At 35.0% G+C, this 20,939-nt stretch overlaps 1 protein-coding gene and 1 pseudogene across 3 annotated transcripts in view; both read right to left on the minus strand.

The window, feature by feature from the left end:
• The window catches only part of LOC149070085 (sushi, von Willebrand factor type A, EGF and pentraxin domain-containing protein 1-like), a 90,253-nt gene that overhangs the window by 18,632 nt on the left and 50,682 nt on the right, over positions 1–20,939 (minus strand). For both annotated transcript variants that reach the window (XM_089249212.1, XM_089249213.1), the window contains exons 23-31: positions 20,041–20,251; positions 19,238–19,388; positions 17,875–17,928; positions 17,503–17,634; positions 16,285–16,407; positions 16,130–16,167; positions 14,327–14,425; positions 5,922–5,973; positions 1,553–2,013 (exon numbers count right to left, since the gene is read on the minus strand). In XM_089249212.1, coding sequence (XP_089105338.1) covers positions 1,553–2,013; positions 5,922–5,973; positions 14,327–14,425; positions 16,130–16,167; positions 16,285–16,407; positions 17,503–17,634; positions 17,875–17,928; positions 19,238–19,388; positions 20,041–20,251 — 1,321 coding nt within the window. The remainder of the gene's footprint in view (positions 1–1,552; positions 2,014–5,921; positions 5,974–14,326; positions 14,426–16,129; positions 16,168–16,284; positions 16,408–17,502; positions 17,635–17,874; positions 17,929–19,237; positions 19,389–20,040; positions 20,252–20,939) is intronic.
• Positions 8,738–13,077, minus strand: LOC149070086 (protein RCC2 homolog pseudogene; annotated as a pseudogene). Its single transcript, XR_016195040.1, has one exon. The product of XR_016195040.1 is annotated as a protein RCC2 homolog pseudogene (transcript).

Raw genomic sequence — 20,939 nt, forward strand, 5'->3', positions numbered from 1 at the left:
TATTTTTTATTTGCCAAATTTTCCCTCTTCTCAAAAATATAGAAGTAGAAGTGGTTCAGAAATTACAACTTTTAATTTGTCACCCAGCATCATAAGAATTCATAAAATAATCAATCTACATACATACTTTTCTGCTGTCACCAAAGTATTCTAAACCTGAAGTTTCGGTCAAAAATATAATTCACAACAGCATCACGTAAATTATAAAAGTGATATTCATTCCCCTTTCCTCCAATTATTCAAAATAAAAATCCACAGCTAACAAAGATTTTTCTTACAAAATTATATTTGCAGCAACTCTTTATTCATCTCTCGCTCAAAGTGGATCAACACATACACAAATTCTTTAAAATTAAGTTTTTAAATTTTCCTTCTTGTTTTTCAGTTGTACTCAGAAATTGTTGCAAAATGAGAGCAAATTTCAGGACATTCAACGTGATGTTCGGCGATTTAGCACTCGTTATTTGGTGACATTGGCGATTTAACACTCGTTATTTGGCGAAATTTACAAATCAACTCTCATAATTCAGCGGACTAGTTCTTATTCATGAAATAATTTTTTTCCCCCACGAAACATCAGGATTTGATGCAATGACAATCTACCATAGTAATTTCTGCTGCTTGCAGTGGCGACATTTCCTTTTCTTTTTTTGAAAACGGAAACCGCGGTCGCTTGTTGAGAAACACGGGACTAGAGTAAACCATCTTCAGCTGTACGATCAAGGATATGATCGGGGGTTCAAGATGAAAAGCCCGATGAGGGGCCGATAATTTGAATAAGGAGCTGTAGTTATCACAATCCGATTTTCGGGGACAAAATCGAGAGTGGGGGAAAGTCAACTTTTTTTTTCAGAAACAGCTGGATGGATTTTCAGGAGTTTTTAAGGGCCCTTAAAAAGGAAATGAAAATTAATGACTTTAAGGAGTTTTTAAGCACCGTACGAACCCTGATATAAAATTGATTTTCTTTCTGTCTGTATGTTCTTCATACAAATCTACAATTTTAGACCAATAGTGACCAAATTTTGCCTATATACCAAACAGGACCTGACTTGAACGATAGGCTACTTTAAAAGTTTGCCAGAGCTGGGCAAATGGGTGAAAAACCGTTGAGCAACAATGGTTTCTGAACCTCAACAATCATTTTTGAAATGTTTACTTTGGTTACTGTGGTTCCCTAACAATTTGTTTCAGACGTGTACAGTCAAACCTTATTAATGAGTCACTCTTGGGAGAGCAAAAATATGACTTGGTAAGCGGAGTGACTCATTAAACGGAGTAAGCCATAGCTGTGCCAATTCCTGCCTGAGGACAATTGGGACTTTCAAAACGTGACCCATTAAGTGGAATGACGTGTTAACCGGGTGACGCATTAACAAGGTTTGACTTTATACAATGGATTTCTTTAATGCTGCCAGTATTATGTACAATTTATTCCTTTATAATGGTTTGTCACTTTTTCAATCCTCCCAGTAATTGAATAAAATCCTGGCAGCAACAGGTATTATAGCTAGCATATATATATATAAAGAAAGAGACTAAATATACTTACAGACAATGTCTCAGCGTACAAATGGTGCCTTGTTGTCATGTCGTCTCGCAAATTTCCATTAAAATTACCACAAAGACCGGATATGAGCTTCTTGAAACCGTAGGGCATTTGAACAATAAAAAGTCCAGATGTGTGCCATGTCACCGAAACACCATGATACGACCACACGGTAATGAAGAGGTCTGAATCCACAATGGAGAGCTTTTCATTTCGGAAAGGTAAGGAAACATTCCTTGCATTCACAAAGACCTCTTTACTTGAAGAGATGGAAACTTCATCACAGAGAATGTGGAAAGTATAAAGCTTTTCAGTGACGTTGTTCACATCATTTTCAATATGAACAGAAAAACTTCCATCGATGTTGTCTTTTGATAATAAGTACCTGCACCTCCCTTGGAAAGCGTAGCTTAGACCATCAAACGTCTCGATGGTGGCATTCGGTGAAACAACACACTCAGTACCTGAAAAAGTTATATTTAAAATTATCAAAATAAATATGTACTTGTGCAATAACCAAGGAAGATATCGTTCAAGCAGGATTTGACAAATTGAAAAAATATTTATGTGCTAGGCAGGGTTTTCGTCAGGACAACAGGAAAAACAGTCCTGAATAATTTTTGTGACTTTTCTAAGACTTAATAATGCTTCCTGTGTTGAAAGAAGTGACATAATAAAATAGGAAAATTTTGCATTATAATTAGACTAATTTAGCATTCATCTGTAAAATATCTTAGACAACAATACCGATTTTCTAGTCGCAATGGATGTGTCAAGGCCTGTGTTTAAGTCCTGGTTATATAAATAGCGAATAAATATACATGATATAGGTGGGTAGGTAGCAAGGACAGGGGAGTCTCAGTTATCTGTGTGAATGGTGTGTGGGAAGGGGGAGGACCACCATTATAAAGAACTTGAGCCCAAAGGAGAAAGTCACATGGGCTTCTGAACATCAACTGCCCCTGGGTTCACAATGGTCTTCAGTTGGGGGGGGGGGGGGGTTTCATTAATAAACTTTGTATTTTTCTCACTTTTTTTACACTTACAAATTTAATAGAAAATGAAATTGATAAGAAAATTCTCTCCCTCATCCCTGAAATAGTTATCCTTAAAATAATGATATTCACCACAACTATTTTTTCAACACTGATATCTGAGCCATTGGTTATAACTATGAAATTTTTTCAAATTTTACAGCCATAGAGCAGATTCTGTAATTTAAAAAAAACCAAACTAATTGAAAGTTTCTGCTCGATAAGTCTTTGCTATATCAAACGCCCCACTATGTGCGCTATGTTACTTGCTCATGGCTATATTCTAATCTCCCTTCTATATCCTAATTTTTTGCTTTGATCACCCCAGCGCAATATGTTTTTAACTTACGGGAGAACACATTGAAAACATCATGGAGATTACTTCTGGACGATAAAAAGTGAGGATGAAATGTATATTGGAACAAAGATAAAATTATTTTTAAAATTTAAAATTTTATTTTCTGTAAAACCTCTAGATACGTGACATATTCTAAGATAGGGGTCTTCAACCCGTAGCCCGCCAAAACATTTCGATCGATTGACACAATATCATTCAAAAATAGGGTAAAACAAAGATTTCAACAAAACAAAGTCACCCAGCTTCATATAGACTTATAACAAGGACAGGATGATCAGTGTACAGTATTTAGCTTCTTAATAAGGCTTTTAACGTAAAAGAAAACACACCATGCACTTCTTCACTATAAATAACTTCGAGTACATCCCATTCTCCTTGAGTGGGAGAAAGCAGAAATGAACAGAATTTCCATGGTATCGTATTTCTCGGGTGCATGGTTGGGTAAGGAGCAGGTGGATGTATGCATCTTGATTGGTTGGAAAAAGGATTTGTACAATATTGGTACAGTTCGTTTAGTTGTGTTTTAGGTCTTTGAAGCCTTTCAACAGAAGCCTTTTAATGAGTGCACGATGGCAAACCGTGATAACAAAAAAAAGGAAAGTTGAAGAAAAAAATGAGATTTTTTCAAGAAAAGTGGTCATCCCTAGATGCTTTAGCGCCTGTTTTCCTTGAAGGAGGAAGGCGATGAATTCATGAAATCCAAAGGAAAACTTACTGGAGAGTTTCAAGATAAAAAGTGGGTGGGAGATTTCACATTTCTTGTCGATGTCACTGGTCATCTGAATGATCTAATTCTAAACTACCACTTACTGGGAAAAGACCTACTTGTCCATAATTTTTATGACAACGTAAAAGCGTTCGAAACTAAATTAGTCCTTTGAAAACATCAATTGCAAAACAAAAACTGCATACAAAATTATTGAAGTTGGTAAATAAATCTACAACTTGGAAACCGGACGATTATGGACAGTACATTTCAAATCTGAGAATGGAATTCAGAAGCAGATTTTCCGACTTCCGCGAGAACGAAATTTCTATGAAAACATTTTCCTGACCATTCTCAGTCAATATCGAAAGTGTTCCACCTGAGCTACGATTAGAATTTGTGGATTTGCAATGTGACTCTGCAGTTAAATGCAAGGTTTTTTTTTAAATTCCTTCATTAATTGATTTTTATTCTAAGTATGTGTCCGAACAAAAGTATCCAGAAATAAGCATATATGCATTGTTCATATCTTCTATATATAGGCAGCATATTTTTATTATATTTGCTGCCTTATAATTTATTATATTCGGCAGCACTCGCATATGTGAATAGTTTTTTAGTCGAATTAAGAATACAAAATCAAAAAATAGAACACGTCTGACTGATCAGCATTTGGAAGATACTTCACGAATAGCAACAACACAAATTTTGCCTAACATTGAAGCTTTAGTCAAGCAAAAACACAATAGATAGGACAAATTAAAATGAGACGCGTACTACGTATTTTATGATTCCATTGTGTAGCATTTTCGTTTTAAAAAATGAAATTGAATTGGGGTAAGACCAATTATATTAGGTATTATTTCCATTGTATGAAACAGAATGAAAATGGATGATTTTATACATATATATATGTTGAATTAATTACGCACCAAATAAAAAAGAAAATCTTCGGTTACTCACATTACGAATGCGCATTAATTTAGAAATTACATCCACTCGCATTCGTAATGTGAGTAACCGAAGATTTTCTTTTTTATTTGGTGCGTAACTAATTCAACATATATATATGAATAAAATCATCCATTTTCATTCTGTTTCATCAATGGAAAAAATACCTAATATAATTGGTCTTACCCCAATTCAATTTAATTTTTTAAAACGAAAATGCTACACAATGGAATCATAAAATATGTAGTATGCGTCTCATTTTCATTTGTCCCATCTGAGTGTACGTGGGATCAACCTTTGGCAGGGGGGTTGGGCACACTGAGATTGATTGGAGGCACAAGAAATCTCTGAGAAAAATTCAGATTTACCAACTTTCAAAAGCATTTTCCAGTAACAGAAATGTATTGATACAGCAAAAAAGAAATTTTTTGACACTATAATTTAAAATGTTTTTTTTAAATCATTCAAAATTAATATTTGTTGAAATTAATTGAATTGAATGTTTAAATTCTATAAAATATTTTGAAATATATTTAATTTGTGATCATCTTTGGGGGGGGGGGCCCACGGCATTAATGAGTGGCCCGCGGAACGCAACAAATTTTTTAAGTGGCCCTCGAGCGTAAAACGTTAAAGACCCCTATTCTAAGAGGTATTTACAGTTTTTAACATTATTATTAGTGTGAAAAGTTTCAATATTTCAGTCACCTAATGGTATATGACCAATTTATAAATATTGATTCCCTCGCCACAAAACCAAAGTTTAAAGCATAAAATTGCTGTATTGAGTCTTTATCTAGTCATAAAACATTGGGAAATGTGGTCTTTACTACCAGACGCATCCCACTACTCATTCAACACAAACATCAGAGCGTTCATGAAGGTTGGACATGCCTGGAGATAAAGCCAAAGTAGTTTTTTCCCGTCAACAGACGAAGAAGAATCATACCGTAATCACTATGAAGGGAAGGATATGAATTAAATCTTGATAACATGACAATCTTTGCCTTGAGCATCCTTTGAGCCTATTTTGTCATCTACACACTCCAACAGATTTCAATTAATATCCTCTTGGCACAGTCTTCGCGTTCCTGAGTCAATAGTCAGCATTAGCTGCGAGTGTTGATTGTTTACATGTTGGTGCTCTAATAACTTCTTCCAATCATCACTGACAGCTCTTCCGGGCAACAGTTAATGGTAATGATTGGAAATGTGGTCTGCTAACCAAGGACAAAAATAATGTTATAAAGTGTAATTAAATACCAATTGAAAGACTGATATAGATAGTTAAACTGTTTTAGAATGTAAATGAAATTTACTTACCTGATATGCATGAACTGCAGCAATGACCAGGCAATAAAACTTCTTTCTCGCCCTTAATTAAGAAAAAAAGAACAGAAAACAGAATTTAAAAACATAGGAGAATCTATTTATAACAAAATCGACATCATGGTTAAAACACTTTTTTTTGGTTTCGGTAAGTCACAATACTGGAATAATTTTAAAAACATCTCTTATATAACAAATTGCCATACTTACAAATACCAGATATAAGAAAGCTTTTTTTTTTACAAGAATAGAAAATTCTCTCTTCATAGATTATGCTCCATAAAATCTGTTCTTTTTCAAAAACTTTGAATGCAAAGTACTATTGTGCTGGACTGAGAAAGGTTATTGGTGTTCTGCCAGCGTCACTTATAACTAGATGCTGATTTCCGGCTAGAGATATTGCTGGTTCTGTTCATTATAAGAACTGCTAAAATAAATAAGGATCAGCATAACAACAATTTCTATGGCTCAGACCATTAAAATGTCTGAAGAACTTCAATTACAGCAGCAATTTTCAAATTTTTACCACCCACAGCTCCCGAGAATAGTCTAATACAGAACCAATTTCAAACACCCACCAGGCACTTGTGCCATGTGAAATCCACATGCCTAGAAGCGCAAAACACACTATAAAAGCCACAAAGTTACAGTATATAGGTATATTTATATTACAGTCGAACCTCGTTATAACAAACTCCAAGAGACCAGAGAAATCCCTTTGTTATAATGGAATTTAGATATATAGAAATTCTAGGGTTTTGCATTGTTTCCATGTAAATTTATCTGGAGGATTAAAAAAAGTGTTTGTTAAAACAAGATTTTTTGCTATAACAGTATTCGACTGTATAATATATACATAAGTATACTATATTCAAACTTATGTGGAATATCATTAACATTTGTGTATACTCTTCATTCTACTTATAATTGAACTTTCAAGTCTGTTGGAGGGCCACCTTGTTTACATTTACAGACCATAGATCGAGAAAAGTGCTCGAGTGGGTTCCTTTAACTCGAGTATTTATTGTGTATCAACACGGAACATAGAAGGGGGTCACTATCCTGGAAAAGTTGAAAGAGAACTTTAGGGACCTATTTTCCTCTGGAAAAATTTTTTTGACTCTTAGATTTTTTTTTAATAGCCATGCCCTGCTCTAGATATCGATTTTAGTTATCCTAACTTCAAGGTGCAGTCTCTCATCTGAGAAAATTTCTCTAATTTAACATTAAACGTTATATTTATATTCATATGCACGCCTTAAACATTATATTTACATAGCATGAGTATTCAAACGTTTACCATCTTCATTTCGAAACGTTGAAAACAGATGGCAACAAGTGCAGAACACGAAACAAGCACACATTGACAATATAAACACTTTTGACCAGGGGTGCACAACAGTTTTAGTCTGCGGGCCAGAAACTTGTACCGCCCCATACCATATGTTATGAGAAATTCCTGTATTTTGGTCGACTGTCTAAACATTTTCATAAAATCTATTTTTTTCTCTTATTTACAGGGCTTACTTGAATTTTTTAAATCAAGAATACAGATTATTTTCATGACAGAAATTAATGTCTTTAACAACTTTTTAGCAATAGTGAGTGATATTATGTATGAATCCTGATTTCCCATTTCTGTATATTCATGAAAATATGGTCAGCCTGGGAGTTTATTGCAGTGTGTGTATTGATACTTCTTTTAGAACACCTTTTGTGAGCCAGATAAAACCTTCTGTCAGGACAGAGCTTGTGCACCCCTTTCTTAAGGTGTATTGATGACTCCGAGATGTTCAGAAGGAAATTTAACTACTAATTGAATTAAAGATATTTGATTAAATAATAATCATAGTGAGAATCATTCCCGAGACAAGGGAGAGTGACGTGCATAATCTCCAGTGCAAAAATAGAGATGTATACTTGTTGAGTTGTATATTTCATACAAAAAAACTTTTTAAATAAAGATAAGATAAAATATCCTATGAGAATGGAAGTACACACAGTATGCCAATGCTATCGAATGAATGAAAAATGAACTGTGAATGCTCACTGAGGGTGCCAACACACCACAGTATGTTAGAGGCCACACATGCATGAAGTCCAAACTTCAAAAATTTTTTTTAGTGAGAGACAAATTCCTTTGGGGCCAAGAATGACTTTAAATTTCAAGAAAAACTAAATATATTTTTTAATTTTTTCCAAGCCTTTATATATTTTTTCTATGTTCAGGGTTGTCTTAAGTGTATAGTGGGGCCCCGGGCCAAGTGTTTTTTCTGAGGTCCTACCTGGCTAAAAATGCTCGCCTACAAATTTACACACGTTTACTCTAGAAAATTTCAAAAAGATCTCGTTTTGTGAGTTGTCCGGGTGGGTTCCATGTGTTAAGACAGCACTGATTATGTTACAAAGCACACTATCATGAAATCAGAAAATTTTGAGTTGTTCACAGACTCCAATTTAACAGTCACGTACAGAAAAGTTTAGGCACTGGTGACCTGGGATTTGTCAAGCCCTGCAATAAGCACCACATTTTGACGTGTACTGATTCATGAGAAATTCAGCAGAGGAATTGAGGTCTGAATTAACCCACCATCAGTGCACAGAGACTTTGTGACTACCAACCAACTATCCCTTTCCCATTACAGTTCCGGGATGGCAAAGCAATGACTGAAATTGACATCCCGCAATAGTCTGGATTACGTAGTTTAAATGGTCTAAATCAGTGTCTGCCAAACTTGTACCAAATTTTAAGAGTTAACTTATCGTGAACTTTAAAACGCTCATTCTGACTATGAAATAGACTTAAGAAATATAATGAAGTGACTTTAATTTTTTATCAATGTTTTTTAAATATGCCAATAGACAGGTGACATTTCACTACAAAACCTTTTGTGGCGCTTGTTAATACAAATGAACACTGTACACACATACACAGTATTAAAATTGCTTAATGCAATGAAACTGTTACATAATACATCAAAAGTACAAGAAACACATGGTAATTATAAATATAATGGAAATGAATGTCAAAGAAACTATACACATAAAATGTCATAAGAACTTTTGCTTGAAGGAGATTTAAACAAAAAAGTTTTTCCATAATCTTCAGACCATTGACATTGATCCCTCGGATACATAACTGTAAATATTGTTACAGAAAAAAAACCAGAAAAACAAATTCAAGCCTTGAATACAACAGAACCGAATAATGATGAAAAGAACCAAAAAAAAAAAAAATTACAGAGGATTCTCGATATCTCAACATTTTTTATTCCCATGGGCAGCACAATACCAGATTCAATGGAGAAAAACCTCTAACTCAGCATCTCTCAACCTTTTCGCACCCAAGGACCAGTAAAATTAGCTATTTTATTGTAAATTGGATGTTTTGGTGACAATTAGAAGTATCCTGTATATAAGATAACAATTTCCAGTATTTTTCTTGATGAAATATTTTTCTCTCATACCTAAAGTATGGGGGGTCTAGTTAGACTCAAGAGGATATTAATATCAGTTTCACAATGAGATAATTTTCCATTCATTACCAAGTTATTTCTTGAACTATCGATTCTGTCTGCGGAAGAAAAAAATGCTGCTCTAACTCATCACAAGATTGCTAAGCCCTGATCAAGTTTGACTACAATTTGTATTGTGCAGGGGACGGCAGGTTAGAAGGGCTGATAGCTTGAGTTTTAGCCTGACACCTAATTTTTAAAAAATACTGATAGTAAAAATTCATAACATGCTTTTGAGCCATAACATGGAATTATTGAGGAAACTTGTAGGAACAGATAAGGCCTGGGACCATAATAGCAGAAACAATCTACTCTGTCACCAGGGGCAAGTGACATTTTAGTGCCCCCTTTTCATGATTTTTCTGAACGGTCAAAATAAAGGCACAAGATTTCTGGATCATCAGATAAAATACCTTCGGAATGAATTTGTTAATAAAAATCGTCTCATTGTACATCATCTTCACAGGTTAAGTTTAAGAGATGATAGCTCACCAATCAGTGGTGTTTTGTGCTTTTCGTTGTTGTGGTCGAAGATTCTCTCCCTCGCGCCATGGAGGTAGGATCACCCGAGGTGGCTAGTAACTCTGGCTATTCAAATGGCATCTCCTTTTGAGTAATAGTATTTGAAATAGCATCATTTCATTTTCCGTTGTCTTGTCTCACTAGGATTACTTTTCTGTCCGGTTGTATTTTTCCAATATATTTATTATTATTTTACGTAACGTCAGTCCTTCCATTTTTAGTGTTGTCAAGAAATATCATTATTTTAGTTTACTATTAATTTAAAGAGCGGATACCCTGGATCGGTTCATTTTTCAAAGAGAGTCCGAGTTTTTTTTTTATAGAGATTATTTACTTTTACAACTAGAAGGACCGTAGCTTATTTAAAAGGGAATTCCTAAAATTCTGGATAATCAGAGAAACTAACAGCCATATCGATTTATTATTTCGAAGAGAGTAGGTTTTATTTTTTTCATACTGAAAACATTTATTTGCACTATTATTGTTGGTTTCCACTTTTATGTTTTCTACACTGGTTTCTTTTTTGTCATTCGTAGCCAGTCACTGCCTTGGCGACTTTTCCCCCGGGCCGTCAGATGTGTTTGGCAGCGAAAAAAAAGTCGCCAAGGGATCTGGATCCCTTACATCTGTTCCAAAGATTGATAGAATATTTTTAATATTTTTCTTCAAGAGGTACCGGAGTGTGTAATAATAGTTCTACACTACACATACTCGAGTAGCACAGCAAAGGAGAGAAAGATGCCACTCAACAAGGTGCATGACAAACCTTTTCCACTTCTGCAGAAGGGTCATCATCATCACATCCTTGCATTTCAGAATCCCTCTGGTCATTTCCTTTATCTTCCTCCACCCCTATGCATTTTTTTCATCCTAGTCACAACTCTTGTGTAACTCATCTCTTCTCACCACTATAAGCACAGCCTAAATGAGAACAGGCAAATAATGCACATAGAATTTCTCTAGCCCTGGTCTAATATTAACATTTTTATTCCTTGTTTTTAAATATATATTTTTTCAATTTCCTCTGTTGGCAGCTTCTTTGGTTATCTCTCTCTTGATTTCTCGTCATGCTTTCAGAACTTTCTCCCACCAAAAGAAAAAAAAAATCACCAAAACAGGACTATTATATAGCTGTTCCTAAAAATATTAAAAACGTTTAAAGACTAGATTTATTTATTGATGTATTTATCAATCCTTCTTGGGGCATCAAGCTATCGAAATTCCACTGAGTAACAGCACAGACAGAAACACAGTACCTCCTCATGAGGGAGACAATGTTAACACGAACAAACTAGGTTTTAAAAAAAAAAAGAAAGATGTTTTAAAAACATAGAACAATTTTCTTTACGAAAGTAAAAGTGATAAAACATCTTCACCACGTGTGAATACAGAAACTTATAAGCTCTTTTACAAAATACAGTATCGGAAGTTTTGTTTCCACCAGCTCCAGTTGAAAATTTACCGATCATCGCTTGGATTGAACTCTGGCATCCAACCCAGTTTGGCAATTTCTTCTTTTGTCTCATCCCTGGCAATCATTAATGTATGTGCATAGCCACATGCTATTTGCTTGATATGAAGTCCGTCAACTGTTTTAACTTCTTGGGGTGTGGTAGATGACCTCATCCTATTTTCTCCATAGCACAACTCGCCATACGTTACACTGGGACCCCAACTAATCAAGCTTTCGTCCGATATAGCAAGAATACTAGTGTTTCCACAGGCAACATCCAGTACTTTCCAGCCAGTCAGTTCACGCACTGGCTTAGGATACATGGTAGCTTCACCAAGTTTATTACTTTGTCCCCAAAAGTAAAGCAGACCATATTCGTTAATTGCCAAACTATAACTAGAACCGGCATAAACACGCTGGACACCTCTGTTGGGCCCATCAAATGTTTTGATCAGTCTAGGAACTAATTCATCTTTTTGCAGTGAATGCCCCAATCTCCCGTAGCCACCGAAGCCCCAAGAGAAACACCGTTTCTTCATATCTACAGCAACACAATGATTCAATCCACATGCAACATCAACTATTCGTACATCCTCTACACGAGTTGCGCATCCTTCCTTGCTTTTTTCGATGAAAGTCATTACCGGACGAGGCACCAATTCGCAATGGAACGCTAACTTGGCACCGGTGACAAAGTACTTGCCGTCAGCATTATGCCCGAGCTGCCCGTATTCCGATAAACCAAAGGTATATAATGTGCCTTTCGAATCAAGAATAACGCTGAATTCACGCCCGCAAGCTACTTTGCTGATGGGTCTACCTTTGAACGTGACTTTTGTAGGTATGCTGATGACACGCATTTGAGATCCTACTCCACATTGTCCCATCTTGTTGTCCCCACAGGAATAGGCATCACCCTGATCTGAAAGAAATATGGTATGCCCCTTCCCGCAGGCGGCGGACACTATACAATGTTCTTTCAAGGTATCTACCAGACACGGAGTGTCCCTCCTTTTGATGTCATTGTGACCCAACTGGCCGTTTTCGTTTCTACCCCATGTCATCGTTTTTCCCTCGTCCGTGACGATCACGCTGTGACAGGCACAGCAACCAGATGCGGCGAATACAACCCTGATGCCTCGCAGTGCAGAGAGTTTGTGAGGTCCCCATAGGTTCCTCCCAACTGCACCTTTCGCACTCTTAAGAAGTGTTTTCCGACCAATCAGATCCCAATTAGTGCCTCCACTGAATAACAAAATGCCTCCTACTTTCTTTTCTACACTTTCCGTTTCTTTTGAAATCACCTGTGTAGATTCATTGCTACTCTTATTGGCGACAACTTCAAATTTGGGATCCGGCTGTTCAGGTGCATCACTACTGCTCGAGTCGGTGCAGAAACTCTCGTCGCCGTCCGATGAATCGTCATCACCTTCACCCACTGGTTTACGCTTTTGACTGCTTTCTACCCTTTCGACGACATTTTTCCGTTTCCTGGAGCTCATCGTCGCACAGTCACAACCTTCAAAACAATGATATATTTTTTTTCTTCGTAATATACGTATTCGATACGATTAAAGAGGAGAACCGATGTTTGACATACAAGCACAGCCGTTATTGTTCTCCGTCGCAATCAGCCTCCACTAGGAAAATTTGTTTGGCGCGACGGCCTTGACTCCCCTATTCGAGGATTTGAACTAAATAAGACGGCCTTGACTATGCAGAGTGAGATTGCCTTCAACATTGATTACCATACGTCCCGTATTCTTTGAGACTTCGTTTGTTCTGGTTTTTTACGTATTTTCAATCAAACCAACTTGACTTTTTAATTCTTCAAATCAATGAATAAAATTATCTTTCCAACTCAGAAATTTTATTACGATGACCCCGACTGAAAATGAGAGCATTCACCTAATAATTTGTTATGGCTTTTAATTCACTGCAATTTTACAGTACTGCACTCCATTCCCCGCTATTGGAAACTTTGCTCATTTTCGGCATTACTTTTTCAGCGATAATTAACAATGTCCCGTGTTTGGATGTTCAATGTCCCGTGTTTGGATGTTCAATATCCCGTATTTTTCAAACAAATATGGTCTGCCTACCTTCAACGTTATTTGTACTTGGTATGTTTTGAGAAAAACGCATTTTAGTGAAAAACACTACCATGTGAAATGCCTGCCAGCGCAGTTTATATTAAAATATTTGAAAAATATTTCTAGTACAGGGCAGAACAAAATTTTCAACAGTTAGACGCAGAAAGTTTCATAGTATTGAAAAATTGAAAAATGAGTATTTGGAAAATTTGCGTGCACCAACTTCCTTAACCTACTGTGCCATGATTGGCAATAGCTGGCACGGTTTCTGCTACAGGAAAATGTCCCTAAAATTTCCCTTGTACTAATGAAAAATCCCTAAAATGTTTTAAGAGACCCCTCTTACATTTATTTTTGTACAGAATTTGGATAGGCGAGAAAACCCTCCCGAATTACCATTCTCCAAAGTTGGCAGCAATGCAAATGATATATATATATACATATGTCTAAGGATAATGATATGCTATAGATATTTAAACTAATTTAAAATTTTATATGCAATAAAAAATACTAAAGGTTTTTCATTTCAAAAACATCATAATCTCGACTTAAGTGTACCCCTTGCCGCCGCCCCCCCCCCCACTCCCATACTTCAGTAGTAACTATATAGGAACAACAGAAAAAAAAATCTCTGGATATAAGAATTTAAAATGTTGAACCGAACGTGGTTCTTCTAAGCTCCGAAATCATATCGTGCATGGGTGAAAATTTTGTCTCAAACGGCCCCTGAGCAACTACCCCCAATAATTTGGAAAAGAACCGCTCCAAAGAATATTCATGTAATTTGAATATAAATCAAAAACAAATCATACTTACAATGCTGCAGTTTACATGAGGGCATATTTTTGCCTGGCAAGTTATCTCTCCAGCAGTACACACACAGTCTTCACACTTATAAGACCACTGTTCTTTATCCTAGATACAAAGAGAACTTTCCAGAAAAACATATAACAATTTTTAAAACTTTGCTTAAATTTCAATACTGCAAAATAAAACTTATTTACAACTATGAATCATTTAAAACTTGCATCACCAAAATAAATTTTGCCATCAGATGTACACTACTTCTCAAAAGTTAAGAAACAAACTAATAGTTTGTCGTGCAATGAATAGAACAAACAAAAAGTCAACATATTCGCATCCATTACTGGTAACTTTCACTAAGCAAACAATTTGCATAGCAGGTTTTTCTGCTTGGCAATAGGTTTAGTATATAAATGGTCTCGTTTAAACAGGTTCCATATTTTCTTGTGTTGATGCAAAAGATAAACCAAATTAACAAATCTCAAAAGAAGAATACACATCATTTAGGTGCCGATATGCAATGGGCAGCGATAGGATGTCTCTGAGTGAGTACAAACAAGTCTGAAGAACTGCAAGTTCTGAATGTCAACCACTCAATCATTATTTGCCAGTGGAATCACTATAAAAATGAAAGGGCCCTGTATGTGAGAGCATTGGCGTACACAAAGGGGGGGGGGGGGAGTTGGGGGTTCTAACCTCCTCCCTCCAACCAAGATTATAGTGTTATTTTGCAGGAAAAAAAACCCATGAGAAGAAAAAAAATTGAAACACACCCCCCCCCCTTCAGAATATTCTGCTATATGTGAGAGGATGTTCAAGAAAGTAACAGCTATTTACAATCACCATTACTTGTATTTTTAAGCCCAAAGTCACAGACTACACACAGGTTGTCAACTTGATTTGGAACTTGATAAAATTAACAGAAAAATTGGTATCATGCCAAAAAATTCTCAAAGGCTGTATGGGGGTCACCTGTATGATTCTGCATCTTAGTGGGGTCTTCACACCATAGGGTAAGGTCAAACCGGGCCCCATCACAATGGAGAAATGGTTGTTTTTATTGATCAGTCTTGATTTGGTAAATACAATGCCTTCCAGTGAATACAAATATGGGAGAAAAAACACCAGAAACTTAATGTCTGACTCATTGCATCAACAAAAGGCATGCCTGCAGTAGTGGAGGTTTGATGGTCTGGACAGACGTTACTATTCACACCCACACCAAACTTTAAGTCTTTATTAACAGTTCAGAGACAGTAGTGCATTATCGAGATGACATACTTGCACCATATGTTCACCCATGTCTTGCTGTTATGGGACCTAATAGCATGTTTATAAACAATAATGCCATAGACAACAAAGCTTGTGCAGTGTAACATTAAGTTCAGTTTGAAGCACTGACCCGTATGGAATGGCTATCTATTTTTTTGTTTTGACTCAAATCCCCTTGGGGGATAGATGTTTTCATATTGTCAATAGACAGGTGGTGGCAAATACAGAGAAATAATTTTCAACATAGAATAAACTAACCAAAATGTGAGTTCTGTTGAAATTTCATTACATAGAAAAATTTGTTACATAGTGACTCTACTGTAGCTAGATTTCACTTTCCTTCTCGTAGACACTCAAGAACAACAAATTTGAAAACTCCTTAGAACTAATATCACACTATTAATGTTAAATTATGTTAATTTTTCCTCGTTAACATTTTATGTAAAAGTTTTACAAGCTATATACAACATGCATATAATTTTGGTCTTGGAAATAAAAATATGTGTACAAGCTCAGCAATCTTTTATGAATGTTCATACTTACAAGAAATAATTTATCGTCAATTCTGCAAAATGTTGTATCTGTAAATAGTCAGAATGAATGTTAAGGTGAAAAAAAAACATTATTCTGTCTAAGCACCCAAAAAGTCTTAGTCACCACGAAACTTAGACAAAAAAAATCAATTCAATAATACACACCCATGCAAGTATGACTATCGTTACTAAGCATAAATTCCTCTGGACAAGAGCAATAGAAAGAGCCTGCTGTGTTCACACATTCATGACTGCAACCATGAGCACCCAGCAAGCATTCGTTGACATCTAAAAAATATGATTGGTTGAATTCTCTGAGTTGATCATCATGAAACACGCAAAATGATGTAAATAAATAGAAAAAAAACAAGATGTCTGTTTCATTCATTCATAATACTGCTCAACACTGATTTTGTTCTCAATGTTATTTCAGTTGTTTTAGGATGATTTTGGGGGGGGGGGGGGACGCTGATTCCAAATCTGGCATTAGTTTTGACAGATTGGCTATAGTTTTTGCGATAAAGTAACAATTAAAAAATTAAATTTCAATGGTTATACATAAGGGGCATACAAATCACATTGAAACTGCATTATAAATAAATACAGTAAATCATTGGCAAAGATATTTCAGTGATTTGAGGGTAATTTTGGGGCGCTGATTATGAATCTGGTATTGGTTTTATCAGATTAGCTCAAATTTTTGAGATAAAATAAGAATTAAATTTCAATGGTAATACGTAAGCAGCATTTAAATTCCATTATTGAGAATATGCATTATCTCAAAAACTAGAGCCAATTTCGCAAAACCAACACCAGTTTTGAAATCAGTAGCCCCAATATACCCTAAAACCATTAAAATTTCCTTAAGAACATGATTTGATTTTTTTTTGTCGAGCAGTTTAATTATAAACAAATTGAAGTAACATCAATATCAATGAAGGTACACAATCCAACAAAGCAAACTGACATTCTCGCACTAGATTTTTAGCATGTTATTTCGATTATGTTAACACATTGCAAGCACATAACTGAGATCTCTGTCCAACCTTTCCTGACTAGAATGTAATGCATTCTTTAGCTACAAAAAATTGCCCAGTGCGGAAACTATTGTTAGTTCACACTTTTGAAACAGATAAAAAGACATGTTTTAATTTTTTTTGGTCATCTTTTTTGTTTAATTCAAGTAAGTGAAACAATATAAAGCATATATAATAAAGGAATAAAGTATTTCTTTTCACAGTTTATCCTGTACATCATACACAACAGCACCTACATACTAATGTAAGGAGATAACAAACAAGAACAAAATGCGGGTGATATACTTTCATTAAATTAACTCTAAAAGTGCGCAGAAACTCTTATAAATTTTTACAAAGCACTTACCATATTCACAAAACTTTCCTTCAAAACCTTTGCCACAAGAACAAGTAGCTCTATCACCAGACTGTATGCAGCTCTGGCCATTTTTACATGGGTTTGGAGCACAGCTACTAACCGAAGGCTTGCAACTCTCGACTATGGAAAAAATAAAAATTTAAGAAGAAATGAATAAAAACCTTAGAGAGCATACCATATGCTAAATAAGAATTATTTTCAGTAACAAAACACATTTTTTCATCAGTTGCAATCTAGAACTGTAAACGAACTCATCGTAAAGGAACTAGTATGTGCCACACTCGAGATTTAAAAAAATTTAATTTACGAACAGTAAAAAAATTATGAGAGAATAAAAATATACTTGCATGAAGAACTAACCTGAAGTATTGGCAAGTTTGCAAAAGCATACGCTGGAGTCACAAACGTTACTATCTGAAAAAACATTCATGTATCAATTAGGGGAGTTTTGAAAATACCCTCTCATATTCCCCCCTAAAATTAAAATTTGGGGGGGGGGAATAATCCTAAATTTAAAAAATTAATATATTCTCTTTACACATGAGTGAAAACTGACTATTAAAAAAATTTCTTTGATTTATTTGTGTTTATTGAATGTCAAAATACCCTTTGAAAAAGAAAAATTAATTAATTAATTTGGGTCGATATCTTTATAACAGAACCATTTGAGTTAGGTACACAACAGACAAATTACCAAAGAAAGTGAAGGAAAAAAAGATGCCCATAAAAATATGGATATAAATTATGCGTACATTAGATCTTAACTTGTGAACAAATAGGCCAAAGCTGAGTTAAAGATAAGCACATAGCTAATAAGTGTCACTACTGGCACAGGGGTGAACAACATAGTCATCTGGATGGCGTTCTCTTCTCCCGATTCGTTAATTATTTTTCTCATCTTCCCACGTGATGGCTCGCTCTGTTCAATCTTATTTCATCTTTCTGTTTCCCTCATTCTTCAGCAAGCCATTTCTTAGCTAAATTAACTTTCTTCGCGCATCAAGTTTTTTGAGTTATTTATTTTATTTCTTTTATCGTTAGTTCAAATGGCGAGAGACGTAGAGCTTTCAATCTTGTTTCATGCCACAGTCTTCGGAACAGAACGTTAAAATTTATACAAGATAGAACAAAGGTGAATTGTGTTTTCTTGAAAAAAAAAAATGTGAAGATCCTCAGGTGAATGTCAAGCAAGAAATGAATAAAACAATAGACATGTTCTGTGATGAAGGAAATCGCACCCAGGTGTAAACTGCCAATCAATATGGATATAAACATGACTATATGCTAGTTCATCCCCTCTCTTGTCAGATGGTGCTGCTATCAACTCAGCATCTTTTTTTTTACATTGAATGTTTACGCTTTCTCTTAAACCATTTTGGGGTAGGATGACAAATCTCCAGCTCCGAGGTGCAAGGTTCAGTCTGTCTTCTTTTTTTTACTCAATAATCAATAACTTTGTTAGAAAATTGGTTCATCTGAGAATCACGGAGATAGGAGCTGCCTAAAACTCAAAGACCGTCCCCCAATTAACCTTTTCACTCCCATCGAGACTTATTTGTCCTATACAGGTTTATAAATTAGTAGAGAAAAGGATTAATTAGATTTACAGAATAATATTTTTGTAAATCTTCCTACAATATTTAAAATCAAACCTTAAATCAATCTTAATCTATTTGAAATTGAATACATTTGAGTGCAAATCACAAATCTTCATAAAACTTACTGTGGCATGGACCACCTTCTTGTAGGACACTTACATCTCCTTCTATGTAAGATTGAATTTTTGGCCAGGACACCACATTGCCAATAAAACCACATTTTGTCTTGACATTTTTTATTTCTTCAATTGTGAAAGCATAATCCCATACATTGAACTAGGAACAAAAAAAAATAAATATATTTCATGACAAATAAAAATATAATTATGATCTTTTAAAGGCCTTAGTTAATTGATATACAATGATACTCATGAGACAGGAGAAACATATCATTATAAAGGATTTATTGCTATATATTAAATATATTAACACTAGTGCATCAGGACCAGAGAGTAATATTAGTGCACCCAAGTAGTGCAATGGTCAGATGTTCCTCTTCCACCATGAAGGTTACCGTCAAGGTTCAGGAGTTTCAATCTGGGGGAAAAACACAAGTAGAGAACAATTTCTTTACCTACCGAGCCTGGGACGACCACCAATAGATGCCGCTTTCATTTCCCACCCAAATCCATGGTTGGAAATTGCTGTATGGCGATATGACCAGAATTGTTGAGTGGTAAAGTTGAAAGTAATATTGTTATGCAGACAACTTTTGTCATAGAAGATATCGTTATATATAGGGGTTTTCACTGTATTGTATTCACCCGAGCTACTGAAGATCGAAACTGAGAATTATAAAATATTTCGTAACATACAATAAAGATTTAGAAAGGGGTTAAACATACAATATACAACTTAAGAAAAAATCAGAACCACTGGCATAAACATTTGACTGAGAATATTATAATGAATTGGACATGCAACTCACTTCAGTTATCATGCCGACAAATGCCTCAAAGGAATTAAATGATCCACCAAGACTATCTTGCTCTTGTCCCAAGATAAAGACACCAGGATAAAGATAATCAGATTTCCTAACATTTGAACCGGATACTACAGTCTGCCCATCAACATAGAATGCCCATTCACCATTAAAACTATCCCATGTTATAGCATAATGATTCCATTGCTGACCTCCACTGAAATTGAAAAACATGATGGAAAAACTATTAGCCATTACAACAACTTTGGTAAACAAGAAATGAATGAAACAAAAACAAAATGTATCAATCCAAGATTTTCATGTAAATAACACTCTAGCATCTAATGTTAAATTTAAATAAAAGATATTACGGAAAAAAAGTTATCAGCTTAACCCTTTCTTTGCCATATTGTATTCAAAAATAAGCACATTTTTGATAAACAATTTCATATTCGAATCGATTGCATAAATTGAAATCTGCAGTCAAAATTGTTGCAAGTGTTGTATTTATTATAATTTTATGCTAATTTTTAATTACAGCAAAAACATTTTTACTTAAAGTTGTTCTTTTCTGAATGACAAGCTGTACTGGAAAGATCACTTTAGAGAAATGGATGTCAGAAAAGAGCATGCATTTTTTAATACTTACGTTTTTATTTCATTTCAAAACGCTGCTTATCTCCATGTTTTAAAATTTATCACATAAAAGCTAAGTCCTATATCACAATTGGGACAAAAATATCTGGTTTACACTAGCTTTCTGATCCAAACAATACTAGACAACTAGAGCCATCTATTAGAAACACTAGAGATTTAAAAAATGCAAAAAGTCGGGAAAATCAGATTTTTTTAAATGCTATTTCTTCCTCTGCTAACAAATTCAACTGAAAACAGATTTTAGTCGA

This window comes from Pholcus phalangioides, unplaced genomic scaffold (assembly GCF_987345545.1).
Source record: "Pholcus phalangioides strain wild (caught in Gottingen) unplaced genomic scaffold, Ppha-v1.0 ptg000022l_1, whole genome shotgun sequence".
Taxonomy (NCBI): Eukaryota; Metazoa; Arthropoda; class Arachnida; order Araneae; family Pholcidae; genus Pholcus; species Pholcus phalangioides.